A 15,879-nucleotide genomic window follows, 5' to 3' on the forward strand; every position below is an offset into this window, starting at 1 on the left:
ATGTCCCGCTGTACATGGGACATACGGACTGTAAATAACTGAGTAAGAAAAGCTCCGTTGATAAAGGCACAATAATTTGCAAAGGTTTCCAGGCGCTAGAACTAACTTGATTACAGAAACATAGAAGCTGTAATAAGGACAGCTTCTTCTCAATCAGCTGTATTAAACTGCTGTTATTTACATGTAAGAAATTTGATGTAATTCTAAAATCGAGTGGTATGTTAACAAGAAGATAATTTTGGGAAGCTAGATCACATTTACTACAAAGTGGAAGTGACATTTTTGTGTAGGCAAGTCACTTTTCAGAGCTTTTTCTCCATAAAAAAAAAAAAGAAAGAAAAACAATAGGAAGCCTCATTTCTGAAAGACGTAAGGCTATCACATAAAAATAGAAAAGCACAACTCAAATAACATATTTACAGTGTAAAATAAAAGTAACCTCCCCCTCAGCAAAAGGCAGTTAAAAGGAAAAGATTGAAAAGGAAATTCTTCCACCTCCTTTTCATGGCAAACTAGGTATGAAGAACTGATGAGCCATTATATAACCATTTCCTCTCCTAAAATATCAACTCCTTTACACAGACTGACAGGTGCAAATATTCTGTTTGAAGAAACAAGCTTCAAAGTAATACACTTCTTATTCAGACGAGGCCAGCAGCGCCGGCGGTTTGAATTTTGCAGCGAAGACAGGGTAAAGCATAGCCAGCCTACCAATGGTACAGTGCTCTCCGTTCCATCCCTGGCTACATTCGCACTTCCCGTCTTTGCAGGTGCCGTGCTCCGCGCAGCGGGGATGGCAGGCCCTCTGGTTGCAGGCGGCGCCCGTCCAGCCTTCCTCGCAGCGACACGTGCCACCCATGCACACACCGTGCGTGCCACAGTCCACCGAACAGATTTCTGTGTGCGAGAGGGGGGAGGAAGGGAGAAAGAGAGTGCACACAGGAGAGAGAGGGTATACATTAATTAGCAGCGCTACATTTTAATCCAACTTGTGAAGAGTAAGAAAAAAATAAATGGAAATCTATTTCTTTATTTATTTAGATAAAGTCAAAGAAATTTACTGTGAAAGGCGTTTTCAGGTAGGACGCACCAGGATACACAGCACAGAGTTCTATCTCTTCACCGATGCTCACTTAACTAAGTCCAGCAGATTTACAGGCGCTTAAGTGTCCACAGCTGATCTGTTAGCTTGGAGTAATTTTCAGTCACATTTCTTGTGATCACGTGTCTTAAGAGCAGCCTTTTGCAACTTAGATTGTATGGCACTTAGACATACCAGAACTTACAGTGAGCTCCTAGGGACTAAATCTGCCTCGGTCATTGTGGGCTGTGAGTGAAAATCTAGTCCTAATGAAAGTTCATTTTACCAAGGCACCCCCTCCCTACGCTGCTCCCTGTTTTCTTTCACAGCAAAAATGTGCCATTTCTGACACATTTTTTCATTATAAAGAATCAGCCTTAGTGAGACAAATTAGTACTATGCTGACACACTGACACATCTGTTAAATATAAAAGATGATTCCCTTTTACTTTCAGTAAATTTGTATCAGTGACAGCTATGAAGAGTCTGGTTTAAATAATAGATTGTTAAAAAAAATAAATCAACATACAGCAATTTAACTTGTCTTTTACGTATAGTAACAGGATCTTGTAACTGATAGAATAATTGATATATACGTTAACAGCCAAAGGTACTCAGAGGCCAAACAACACGTGTTAAGTCTCAGCTAATACAAGATGATAATTTAGGCTGCCAGGTTTTGCATTTACAGTTTTGATTCATTTAGTCAGACTCCAGCAAACTTCACTTCTGCTAAAGCAGACAACAGAAAAACAAGAGGAGATGCAATACAGCCTGAGGGACTTCAGTTCCTTGGCATACAGCTGGGCTGTAACCACATACTGGTTCAGAGTACTGCATTTAGTTTCTGTTTTCTCGTGAAAGACAACAGATTTAGTTTGTTTTCTTGTGAAAGACAACAAACAGTTCAGTAATAAAGACTGAAATTATGTTCACAGCAGAAGAAAGAAGCATTCAATGCAAGAAAGGTTCCCAGTTTCCCACTCAACAGTGTGTTTCTTCCCCCCCCAGAGTCTAACCCTCTGTCTCAAAGTGCGGTGGGACATTAAACACAGCATCAAGGAGCTGTGACATTTCTCATAAGAAACAGCCCCAAACCCCTCCTTCCCTCCCCCCCGCCCCGTTTTTTTTCCCTATACAGCATTTTATATCTACTTTGAATTAAATTTTTGATTAAGAGATGCAAGATGGTTTGATTAACTTTAGAGTCACAAAACATCAACGCAGCTCCAAGAAAAGAAAGGTTTATTTCTCTTCAATCTAATCAATTTTTCATTAGGGTGAAGGTGTTTATCAGCTTTTAGCACACTAGCTTTGAGCAAGGTGCGTCAATCTTTGTAATGAACTTATTAATTAGAGTTAATTTAATTGAAGTGGAATTGAAGGGCTAATTAATGGACAAACTGCTGATGAAGATAGAGGAAAGCTCTGCTGATTTCAAACCTATAAACCCCTCTGATGGAAATAACTCATTCTTTTCTTCTTCTAGCAGCTTAACAAAATGTTTATAGGTAAGATTTACTTTTTTCATCTACCACTCTGAAGGTCATTTTGCACGACTTCAGCAAACTGTGCTTATTTTTACAAAGGTCTTTTGTGAGTTTGATGCTTTTGAAATATCTGAGATCAGAAATATTTTATGTTATTTTAATGACCAATCATTCCTTGAAACGTACAAGACGGAATGTAGCCGGAACAGCATAGAGGACACTGTGTCATGAAATAGAGGATCCATGTTTTGCCTGAGAGCTAGAAAGGGTCTCTCACAAATGGCCATTTTTAGTGCTTGACATGATCAGAGAAGAACTTTTTTTCTTCTAAACAAATTCAACAGAAGACAACATTTTCTTCTCTCTCTCACTTTTTCATGAATGTTTGGAACCCTGTCCTATCGCTCTTGTATGCATAAACCATTATGGAGTATCACAGATCCCGGTCAGGAAGTACATTTGTTTTAAAAAGATGGTTCCTCATGAAAAAGTTATATTTATTCATAAGCTGGCATAAACCCAGCCAGTCCATGTGTTCAGTTTTCATTAACAAAATCATCTGAGTTGTTAGATGAACTGTTTTAGACAAATGTATGTCTCACAGTTAGACAAGATTTCTCTTTTGGTATGTGGCTACCAAACAGTATTCTAAAAACCCGTATTTCTCAAAAGGCTGTTGTCATACTTTATAAATATTTAGATTTTGCTCTCTGTGATAGTTCCTCTAGCCATTTTCTCCTTTTTTTTCTAAACTCAGACTATGGTTTTAATAAGCTCAGTTTCAGACTTCAAGAAATCCCTTTGCTCCTTCACTTCTACAAACTCCTTCCACCTTGGCAGCCTGTGCACTTCCTCAAAAGCTGTTTAGGATTCATTCTTGCATTCCCTTTGCCTTCGAAGTGGAATGCTGTCTGTTTTTCAAGAAAAATACCTCCAATTAGCTGGAGAGATTTTAAAAATGTGACTGTGTCTAGTTTCACTAGTGCAGTTTGAAGTTTCTAAATAGATGTATTGGGTAAAATGATACTTAGGTCTATATATTGTACAAAAAGCATTCTGTATTTGCATGTGAAATACCTGAAGTTACCAGGTGAAGGCAGCTAAAAGATACCAACAAATACACTGATTTTCAAACACTTCAAATTCATCAATAATTTTGAACCTTTGAATCAATTCACAGTTCATGCTGAAGTCAACTCAAAGACTTCCATCAGCTCAGCAGGTCAGGTCAGAACACAATAAGGCCATTAAGATGCTGCTATTCAAGGCGACATCATTTTACAGAATATGAGTGCTTTTAGCCCTTACCATTGGAGCAATCTGGACCTGTCCAGTTGGGGTCACAGGTGCAGGTACCACTCTCCTGGAGGTAGGTGCCATGGCCAGAGCACTGGTCAGGGCACATCGTCTTCAGGATTTCACAGTTGCTGCCACCCCAGCCTGGGTTGCAGTGGCACTCGCCGTGGATGCACACGCCGTGGCTGGAGCAGGCTGGGTCCAAGCAATCCGCTGCAGGAAGATGAGACAGGTCAGCTTAGAGCCGTCATCCCTAACCATAGTTAACAACCCCTAGATGCTCACAGCATTTTGGGGCTTAATCCACATTTTAAGCCCTTGTGAAATAGGCAGCATTGCACTGATCTCAAAGGTAAATGTGAGTAGGTTGAGGCTGAGAAGTTCACCTTTGTTTCACTGCAACGAGTGAGGAAAAGACAGAACAGACCAAGGTATCTTGGTGCCAGGCACCCTCCTCCAGCTACAAGATAAATCACTCTATCATCACTAATCGCACAGCAGCAATTCTCTCTGTAAAAACACCTCGCTTCCATATCACTTTCTGGTACCGTAAAATCTGTGTGCGCACACAGCTGACATCAAGACAGGTTGTCACTGAGTTAATGGAGAACCTTTCAAGGTTTGCTAATTTTTCTGAATTACAATAAGATTGGCTTTGGGTCCGGGGCAACTGATCTCTGTTCTGCCTAATCACAGTGTAACAAGAGTTGGATTCCCTGCAGCACTCAGTATCAACTGACCCGATCCAGAGTTCCGACAGCTGTACAGGACCCTCAGCTTGCTTCAGAAATAAATGAGTTGCATACCGTCTATCTGTCTTAATTCACTTTAATGTGCTTTAGATGACGAGATTTAATTTAGCAATTTGACTCAATAAAATGTTACACTTGTAGGGTCAATGGTGTGAAAATTTAATTCCAGGCACTTAATTGCATTACTTTGTACGTGGAGATCAATAAAATCAATTTGATTGAAGAAGAAAATGGCGCTTTTTACTCCCTAAAAAAATAGAATGGAAAATGAACTACATTTTGCAGCATACCAGAACGAATATTATTATGCACATCTCTGGAATACAAAAATGATGCATCATTTTTCACTCTGTTGCATTTGAATCAGCTCTTTCCACAATGTGGTTGGTGGAAACGATTACTAACAAATGTAATACATTAATGGTTTATTCTGGACTGTGAAAATTCAGTAAGTCTTCCAGCATTCCAACATCTTTTTTTTGTGTGCTTTCCCCTCAGCTGAACTCAGCCAGAAAAAATAAATAAAAATCTACTGGCAAGAAAAAAGATATCACACATTATGAGGAATTTTTCCACTGATTGCTTGGGAATAAGCAAAGTAGAATAATTCTGTAGAATTCAGTGAGGTTGGTGATTACCAAACTGGATTTTTAGTGTTCTAAAATGATTTTTGAAGAAACACCATTAGTGTGTATGATCTAGACCTAGCAGCATCGATAGAGCTGGATGTGCCACCTGGCAACCTGACCAACGGCAGCAGGTGCTGGGGTAAATATATACTCATTTACCTTCTTCACAGTTTTCTCCTTTGTACCCGGCGTTGCAGGCACAAGAGCCCATGATGCAGATGCCCCGGCTCCCGCACTGGGGGTCGATGCACTGGGTGGTCGGCACGTCGCACTCGGTGCCCTTCCAGCCGCTGTAACACAGGCAGCGTCCTTTGGAGTACTGCCCGTTGCCGCTGCACAGCACCGGGCAGGCTGCTGTCAAACGAAACATTAAAAAATTAAACCCAAGGTCTTCACCACAGCTGTAGAGAGAAGAACATCTCAGAAGCAATCCCGTGCCAGTTGCTTTCCCGATGCATTTGTCTTCTCAAGTGACTTAAGTTGTGTTAAACCGACTTGAGAAAAGCACAGGGTTGATTTACCTCTCGAACAATCGGGGCCCAGAAACCCAGGAAAACAATGGCAGGATCCAGAAACACATTCGCCGTTACCATGGCAATTTCGGGGGCATTCCACCACAGACTCTAAAGGGAAAGAAAGGAGGATAATTCACAGACGCCCACCACATGAAGTACCTATCATTCCAACCACTACTAACTGACAGCGCGCTCTCGCTCCGAGAGGAGTGTTTACATTTGGCTTGTTTGAAGAGCACAAATAGCTGTGATTTTCTATTGCCCATGCCTCTAGTATCTTAGGACACCACATTCCAACAAAAAGGCTCAGATTATAATGGTAAAACCATATGAGCTCCATACTGGAAGTCCAGACCTGTGCCATTTAACAAATACTCCCAAACAGCGTCCCCCTTCCAAGCGCTGTTTTACAAGAAGGGATGCCCCTTATGCCTTAGACCAAGTAATTAACATGGATATTCTGCATTTTGTTCTGAGCAGCAAAAGAAACACTATGAATGGAAAACCTGTGAAAAAACAGTCAGATCATTTAACTACAAAGACGCATCTCTGTATTCCTAAAAAACCTGACTGAGGACTAGCGTTTGGTAAGAGCTTTGAAGATTATGCTTACCTATTATTATGGTATTAAAAGACACCTGCTCCGCATTTTTCCCATCGTTATAAAAGGCGAGGTGCCAGATGCCGGAATCCAAATACTGGATAAACCCTGCCTCGTGGAGACTAACAGACCTTGCCTGCCGCCCCGCTCGCTCCGATTCCAGCAGGTTGCGTTGCTCCCTCGCAATCAGCCGGCTGCCATCCAGGAGCTCCACAAAGTCATACTGCGGGGAGGAACAGACAGGAGCTTGACAAGTCACGGGATGACCCACGGCACCGCCAGCTTCCCCACAGCATCCTGACAATATGCCTGTATTTTGACCAAGAGCTTCCCTTTGCAGCAGGGAAGCAGGTGCTGAAACCCACCCACCCTTGCCTACTTCTTTGCCCCTTGCTAAGACTTCAAACAAAAATGCCAACTAGCCCTCATCTTACTGCAGTGGCTTTTTCAGTGACAAGTGGCCAATGAACCTATCACATACACTGAGGGAAGAAGACATCAGTTGAGATGAATCTGCAGTCACAACTGCCACCTTTGACTTACAGGTGAGAGCTCATGTTCAAAGTGTTATACGCATATCGGTTAATAATAATATCCAACACCAATGGTGCACTTTGCTTTCCATTTACTTTCAGAGGGAGGATTAAAGTGTTCAATCCCCCTTTCAGACATTCTGGAATTCTGGAGGAAGGAGAGCAAGAGCTTTACTTCCTATCACAGAAGCCCAAAAGCGGAGATGGAAAGCATACAACATCGCAACTGTAGAAAAACACGGTACCTCAGGTCAACGGGGAGCACATACTGTTTTGTTTACAACCATCGGAACACTAACAATCATAAATGATTCTGTGATCAGTGCTTGGAAAAATGTAGCATCATCTCAGCTGATACACAAACCCACAGCACAAGGTTTAATGCATCTTAATCTCAACTAGCACTGCTAACACCCAGAGGGCTAAACCCGCTCCGGGCCCTGAGCTGATTCACACCGTCTGGGAGTCTGCTCTCATGGCTTGAAGGATGTCTCCTGCACATGCATCACGTAGAAATCAATGTGCATATAGCAAAATTAAACGGGTGGGAAAATTAAAGAGCGTTCTTGCTTGTGGTGGCGAGTGTCTGCTTTTCCTGCCGAGTCTGTTCACGGCTGCACTTTTACTCTGACACACGTTTATTGTATGAAGTGAACTGTAACATGGAAACCTTCAATCTTTCCACACGTTTGAGATCTCTCTCAAATGGAATTACATTCAGGGCCTATTAAAGTAAAGGGCAGCATGTGAAACTGCTGATTCACCTGAGCTAGGATAACATCGATTGCCAGGACGAGAGAATCAGTGGTTTTACACCTTGACTTGTGACCTTCAGAAACTGCTCCCGAGACAAAAGAAAACACGATAGCCTTTGTCCCAGACCAAGGGTTTAAGTACTTATGCTCTCTTCTTGAAATTGCGGGCTAAAATTCACTGCTATTGTAAGAGCGTTCCTCCCCAGTAATCAGAACCATCTCCTTAGCAGTTAGGATGTGAGGGCAAGGTACAGTTAATATGCCTCTATCAACACCTGAGACCCTTTTCCAGCTATGTCTGAACCAGCAGAATAGAAGATAACGTGATTAGGATGTGCAGAAGCTGGTACCTCGGTACGCTGTCACTCTGAATGTATGGGCTGCACCACATGAAAACCAATGCAACTGTTTTGGGAGAGCACCAATTATTCAAACCCATTCCACATTCTCATTTGTCAGAGAATTAAATATTTATCTTATTTTCTGAGAGAGAGAAAAACAATTTTAGGTTGTGTGTGGATTTTTTTGTTTTCCTCCTGTCTGACTCAAGAAGTCTTCTTCCTGGTCTTGTTTCTCACTAATATTTTGAAAAAGAAAGACTGTGGTGTTCTGAGTTTTAATGAGTCATTTATGGACATTAGCAGCGACCTTCGAATTCGTATACTGCAGAGGATCCTTTTTTGTAGGAGGACAATTTCAGACGAAACCCGTATTTTTGACACAGGAGCAAGTGAACACACTACTTGGCTGACCACTCAGCGTATTCTAATGGCAGACAAGCACGGTACAATAAATGATTTTGCATTTGTAATGTAATAAGGATGTATGCAGTTATCAGAACACGCATTTTGGACTACATTTTAAAAGCCATACAGAAGGGAACTTACTGTGCAGTCTCTTCTCCGGCAAAAAAACAACAATTGATCTTAACCCTTTTAAAGGGTGGGGTTTTCTATTTAGGACATGAAAACAGAAACAGACTGGAAGAACAATTATCTTTATAAGCAAAAAAACATACCAGTCTTAATTTTCTCCTCTGAGGACAAATTAATTACCTTTATTTTGGGTCTAAACGCACTGATTTGCCCTACCACTCCATTCAGTTTTGCTTTAAACCAAAGTCCTTTTCTTAAAGTCTCTTTAAATAAACATATTGATTCTCTGGCTGCAATGGAACTGACATTTTTAGAAAGTGTCACAAAGACTTTCAGGCTCTCATTGATTGGGTTTTGAATGGACAGCCACCGTCAATTATTTCTGGTTGATTTATTTATGATTCCCCAGAAAGAGAGAACTATGCATCTCAGATCAGTCTGTGACACACACATTGTGGCTGTGCTTGAGACCGATTTCGGCACCTAAAGAGAATACAGAAACACAACCAGAAATTCCGTCCTGATTACAATGTATCGAACCATTTCCTGCAGGCTGCAACCCTATTATTTTGGATTATGGGACAGAAGGAGAGTTAGATTTGCTGCATTCTGTTATTATTTTATGACGAAATGCTAAGCAACTGATAGGAATGGTTTAGATACAGTCAATCTTATTCCAAGATGAGAATGTAAACTAAAAAACTTCTTGAGATCTCTCCTCTGCTCATCTCTGCCATACATTCATTACGTCCGCTGCAGTGGCAGGATAATTAGCATGAGAGGTTGTACAGCTGTGGAAAGAAAGACCCCCGTTTCTTCTTACTCACTGTCTGATTTTAGCCAGATACAAAAAAAGAGGTGGGTAACGAGGCAAAGAGTCCAGGGGAGAAGCGGAGAACAAGGTGGCAAACGCAACATGCAAGTTTTGCACTCTAGCCAAAGATGACACGGAGAAACGGCAGACATTCTTAGAAACACGGAAGCTGTAAGGGGGGAGCTGAAGAAGATGGTGGTGTGTGGTTACACACTTAGGGTACGGGCGTATGAGAAAAGGGCATCATCGGCATATGAGAAAAGATAGTGGAAAGGGACAGCTGGTAAGGAAACTTTATGAATGCTGGCAGAGTGCAGGTAGTAATCAGTTCTCTATTATTTAACATAAGATCTGAAAATTCAAATACTGACGTTTGAGGAACAGGCAGCAGTTGCTCATTTGCATAAATTTTGTTATTAGCACTTGTCACTCTGTGACTAGGAGATAAGGGCAGATAGCATTCAAGAGACGCAGACATGAAGTGATATATATGGGTGAGATCCTGCTTTTCAAAGTCCTCATGAAACAACCCTAGCTTTACACATCCAGAGATGGGCTCTGAGCCAACTTTTATCACTCTGGGATGAGATCTTGGAGCTATGGTAGACAGATCTACGGAAGTATCAGTTCTACGATTAAAAAAACCCGAAGCAGACATCGATGAGGCACTGGATGAAACCATCGTAGTTAAACATCTGCTATGTTCTGTGCTGTTCTGGTCTCCTGATCTCAAAAAGGCTGCGGGTGAACTCGAGAACATTCAGCAAAGGACAAGGATGACCAAAGGATTGAAGCAGCTTTCATGCAAAGATTAATGAGACTGGAAAAAATACAACCCATTGAGGAAACCAGCAATCTATAAATCAAGGGTGGCACGGAGAAGAAATTGGTGAGAAACTCTCCACTGCCTCTTCAAAAACACTATTAAAAGGGTGTCAAACTAAAACTACCAGGAGGCTGCCTCAAAACACACTAAGGAGTACAGTGTGAGATGTGTAGTTAAGCCGTGAAACTCCTTGCTGCAAATGTCATGGATGCTAAAAGCTTCCAGAGGTTCAAAAGGTGACAACGCAAATTTACAGGAATAAAGAATCCATCAAAGGTTGTAAAATGCTAAGACAGCACCTTTGACTCTGGAAGTCCTTCAGCCTTAAACCGCCGGAGGCCAAGAGTGTACTGTAGGAAGAACAACTACAGATCTGTAACGCTGCTAAGTTAAAGTCTGGGCGTCTGCTGATGGCCACCACCACAGACACAGTGCCGGGCTAGATGGGCCTTTGATCAGACCCAGCATGGACATCCACGTGTTTTTCCAGTACAGTCCTGTGACACTTGGAGCTACCCGAGTAGGCCGCCTTGTCCAAGGGAAGGATGCCCAGAACTAGCTGTTAGTCTGGCCCTGCCAGCTATGCCGGGCCTGCGGTTAAGAACTTTGTCAGTACAAGGCACAACGGTTAGAGGTTGTTTTGCCTAAATACCTTATACTGTTTATATAAGCTACTTGGGTAAAATACATCTTTTATCAGTACGAGCTGTGTCTTATCAAAGTCCTCTGATTAGGACTTCGTTGAAGAAAGGCCTAACCTGTTGAGAAGTATTTTACTCCATTTCCTCCTCCATGTGAAGGAACGCAGTCACACACAAAAAAAACCCCAACGGCTCGCTGGAACTGCATTTGTAGGAGATTACATAGACGCTTTATCTCAGGCACCTAAAGCAGACACCATTGGGTTCAAGGCCATATAAACAGGCTGATAACCCTGCACCCTTGGGAATCCTCAGCAGCCCTAGGAGTTCACTAGGGCACTGATAAGTAAGCATGCCTAATTTTTCTAGGTATCAAGTGTCAGTCAAATGGTTTGTAAAAAAAACTGTAATTATATGCCAAGCAAAAATAGGACAAGGGAGCTTGACCTATATCCTGGGAACAATATATCTGAAATGTCACAGCAACTACAGAAGACAGAGTAGCAGGATTTGTATGTGATTCCTTCTGTTGTATCATACTTAAACAGAATAAGCACTTGGGCAGTAGGAATCCAAAGGGAAAGGACTCTGTAATGCAGATCATGGGGAACAGATTTGGTTATCTCCTTTTCCTAAGATTTTGGATAAAGGGCACCTCTATTTCAATCTTTTGCCAGGATAAGGAATCAAGAAAGGATCATTTTTCATAGACTTATCTACTTGCATATCTTCTCATATAAATGCAGAGTCCAGATCAGCTTCTTCAGTTTTATTCATTCTTGCCACACGTTTTCCCCTAGCTCCTGTTATTATTGTTATCATTGAGATGCCATTTGTATTCCAAACCCCTATTTCCAATGGCTGATAACTTTCTGAATCAATTTTCTTTGAGCTAGAATTTCTCATGCTTGTTGTCAGCCTGAGGGTGGGTGTTCATATGTGAAGATCTGAAGAAAATCCATTTAATCATTTTTATGACGATCAGATCTTTAAATAAACATAATTACATTTTCTGCGTTAGTAAATTGTTTGTAGTTTAATGGAAACTAAACTAAAAACCAAAGCTAATGTAACTTTCTGTGATTTTAGCTGCATGAAACTCCTTTGCTGGCCCTAATTCTTCCTCTGTGGTTTGTGACTGCTAAGTAAGTGCTATAATTAGCAATATTTCTAAAAAGTTATGCCTGAAGAAGAAACAAAATAAATTTAAATAGTGCAGTAGCATGCAAATAAAATTTTTTTAAAAAGTGGGATTAAAATAAAATATTTGAATTTTGGAGTTATAAATTTGCTATTGCAACTGCCTATCAGGCATAATCAGTCAAGCTTTATTCCAATTACACCATTAGATTGCTATACTTACGTGCCCAGGGCAAATTTATAAACTTAAAAAAAAAAATCAGTAAGACATTGAATAATTCTCTAAATGGGGTAGAAAAGCATGAGCTTAACTCCCTTTTCAGGTGGAACAATGGTTCAGAGCCAGTAGCTGGACAAATACCAAGATAAAAGAAGTCTAAACTTGGAGGGTCTTAAATCTTAATAATAAAATCAGAATACAATTGATTCATAGATACTGTCTCAAACAATGATTCTCCCTTTCTCCTGTCAACCTAGAAGACTACTTATTCTTTTATACTTTAATTGTGCTCTAAGTGTGGATGAAAAGTGTTTCTTTGGCACTAGGCGATGACCATATGCAATAGAAGGTGCCATTGCAAACCTGAGGGATGGAGGAGAAGAAACCCTCCAGGACATTGAAGAAGAAAGTTTCAAGACACGAGGTGTCTAGTGAAGACTGACACTTCTACAAGCCCAGTTCACTGAATGTCTGCAGACACCTATTACCTATTTTTTCTTTTATGTATTTGTTCAGTGAGATGCCAAGCTGAAACACCATAGTGTTTGCTAGTAGAACAAACTGAAACTTCCTCAAACAACTGCTGTCTTGCTTGGAAATTTGGCTGATGTGATCTCTGCCAGGCACTCTTGACCGCATGTGTGGCCTTAAGACGCTGTATTAGTTTGCGTAGGTTTTTAAAGATCTGTCCATATAGCACAGAAGGAAAAAAGTACCTATAAATCCTGCAGGAAACGACTCCCTACCTAAAGCACCATCATTGCTCATGGCGTTCAGAACAGCTCATAAATAAGAATGCTTTTCAACTTGATCACTTACAGTATTATAAATGTTTTGGACATCACATGAGATCGATAAAGCATAAAAAGTAAAAATAAAAATCAGCAAAATGGAAAAGGATGTCATCCTGAGACAGAAAAAAAGATACAAAAGATACAAACTTACAGTTTTCAATAATGTGCCCTACTTTTAATGCAAGCAGTTCTCACCTGAGTGTGTGAAGGCGGTAAGCCTTTTCGGCCATAAACTCCAATCAATGCATCTTTCTGAAGGGATATATTGAATTTTAGAAATTGTGGCTGATCAATGAAGAGTTGCGACCTCCAAAAAATCCCAGGGGGAACTTCTTGTATCGCTCTTCGGCCTATATCAAGTTCTCCAGAATCTATAGTATTGTTTTCTTGTGCAAATCCGCCTGACTTTCCTGACAGGTTAGAAGAAGAAGGGATCAAAAGTTACTTTCTTGCTTTCCATCATCCTTCACATTAACCATGGTGTATTTAGAATCACCGCAGATAAAATGTTATCTGACAATCTTTCTGAATGTAAGATTCCAGGGAATTCACCGATTTGGAAATAAAAAGGCCAAGATACCACCAATACTTACCAAGTTAAATCCTGTGACTTCCCTAAGCGCTAGCATTACAGAAACTGGTTTAGGATCTACATTAAACCATTCATTTTTTTTTTCCCCAAGTATTTTAACAGGGTTTTCCAGCATAAAGTCTCACACTAAAAAAAAATTAAGGTAAAGGGAAATGCAGCATACAGATTTCAAGAATGATAGATACATAAATATAAGCAGTCAAGAGAAGTAATACACAGTCTTTTCTACATTAAAAATCAGAGCATTTATACAATACTAACAACACCTACAGATGGATTTGCATCAAGTCTGTTTGAGGCCAAAGGCTCAGGTCTGACGTTCAGGCACTAACTCCACGCCACGCGGCTGGGCACAGGGAGTCTTGGAAGCTGGTGCCAGGGTCAAAGCCCACTTCGATCCAGTGGAACCAGCGCTGTCAAATCTGGACTAAGATGCAAAGGTGTGTCTAAGAACTTGCCTACCAACACGTGTCAGCTCTGGAGTAAGCAAGTAATGCCACATGTAAGCAGCTGGTACATCAAAGTGAGCCTTGAGTGAAGCAGTATAAATTAAAATGGAACTGTCGTTACAATCTTACAGACCATTGTGTCTTTACCAATTTATACTCTTTTTTTCAGCAGCTAGTCTATTATAAAGATTGAACGAAACCCATCTGAATGTGATAAGCATGTTCAAGTGATGCTGGCTTGTTTGCCTACAAGTGTTCTGAAGAACTGACAACGCTTCGTGGCTGCCCTGTCTTTTACGTTCAGATTCTGCATTATTCATCATTTGATGGAACAAACTGACACAACCTTTTTGCAAACATTTAGACTTTAAAAAACTAGATTAAAATCTGAAATGCCAGGTGAGGTCACAGATTGATCCTTGCCATTTTTTGTGCATCCAAGATGAACAGAGACTGCTGCTGAATTAAACAGGTACAGAAGCACTGAGAGGCGTTGAGTGGGGACCGGCATCATCAGCAGAGCTGTGCCACAACGGTGTTGCAGTCCCTGAAAACGAGTGATACTTTCCTAGTTTTGGACTTAACCTTTCACAACATGCATACGTTATCCAAGAGGATGGATCTGTATGCACTATTGTGGTTCACTTAAGCATTTGTTTCTTACCACTTCTTTCAAAGGTAAGCATGTTGTGTCATATAAATTCACACACTGATGACTAGTAATCACTAAACAATAAACACTTGCTTGCAGTATTGATCTGCAGCTTCCCCTCTTCTCTACATCTGAAATGAGAAACAACTACCTCTTCCTTGGGAAAAGATGAACCCGATAGCTTGGGCAGGTGCACTTGATCAAGCATTTTGACCAGCTTGCAAGGAAAGCCTGTAACTGCGCTTCAACACTTATCCTTAGCAGACAACGATCCTACGGACTCCCATTTCTTCACCGAAATAGAGGCAGTTTTACCCTGTAGCCCTGCGACATGTAGCCGTGTCTCTTTAATGCCATGCCACCGCTCTCAAAACTGTCACTGGTTGCTTGTCTTCCTAAGAATTGGGTGTTAATTACTGTTTGTTCCCTGTTGTATCTCAATAGGCATAAGAAAAGTCTCGGTAGTGTCATTTCCATCTCACATTCTAAACAGTAACAGTTCTTACCCAGAGCTTTAAATCAAAATATGAAATGTCGCATTCATTCACACAATTCTGTAATAACAGTCCAAATAAGAAACCAAATGGTACAATACCTAGCCTCCTGAATCTGTTCTCTTTCACTATGCTTCTCTACCCTCAGAATTTCTTCTTTCACAGACCATCCCCAAAAGACAGTAATACAAATACACATACAACATTATAGGAAAATAATATTGATATCAACATTTGTACTTATATTGATAGATATACTATTACTTATTTCCAAAATACATTCATTTGCTGTACCACATATTGCCTAATATATACAATCATCATATGATGCATTTATGATACAGATAATCCAATGTATTATGGCTAATTAATCCGTAAAATATTTGTTATATTTAGTATTTGTAAATAGCGTTTAGACTATATGAGGTCAGGGTAAACCAACTTAATTATATAAAAAAAACCCAAACTCACAAATATCACTAAAATAATAAAAATATAAATCAGTATTTTAAAATATTTAAAAAATTGTTATATGAGAAAAATCATTCACAAATATCCCTAGAGTAACATGAACCCAAACTCCCTCTCCTTGTAAACATTCTATAGATGAAAAGACAAGATACACTGTGAATAACCGAGTATCGGTAACACAGAATAAAAATGAATGCACAACCAAAATACAAAAACACTCAACAATAACAGCTGTGTAATGCCACAAAATATCACATTC

The 15,879-nt window shown here is 40.4% G+C and overlaps 1 protein-coding gene across 1 annotated transcript in view; it reads right to left on the reverse strand.

The window, feature by feature from the left end:
• Positions 1-637: 637 nt before the first annotated feature.
• LOC104508855 (teneurin-3-like) overlaps positions 638-15,879 on the reverse strand; it is a gene marked incomplete at its 5' end in the record, with an annotated part of 55,757 nt that continues 40,515 nt past the window's right edge. The window contains 6 exons of the mRNA XM_010150604.1: positions 638-897; positions 3,880-4,080; positions 5,408-5,602; positions 5,770-5,871; positions 6,377-6,587; positions 13,158-13,372. Coding sequence (XP_010148906.1) covers positions 638-897; positions 3,880-4,080; positions 5,408-5,602; positions 5,770-5,871; positions 6,377-6,587; positions 13,158-13,372 — 1,184 coding nt within the window. The remainder of the gene's footprint in view (positions 898-3,879; positions 4,081-5,407; positions 5,603-5,769; positions 5,872-6,376; positions 6,588-13,157; positions 13,373-15,879) is intronic.

This window comes from Eurypyga helias, unplaced genomic scaffold, assembly GCF_000690775.1.
Source record: "Eurypyga helias isolate BGI_N326 unplaced genomic scaffold, ASM69077v1 scaffold16914, whole genome shotgun sequence".
NCBI lineage: Eukaryota > Metazoa > Chordata > Aves > Eurypygiformes > Eurypygidae > Eurypyga > Eurypyga helias.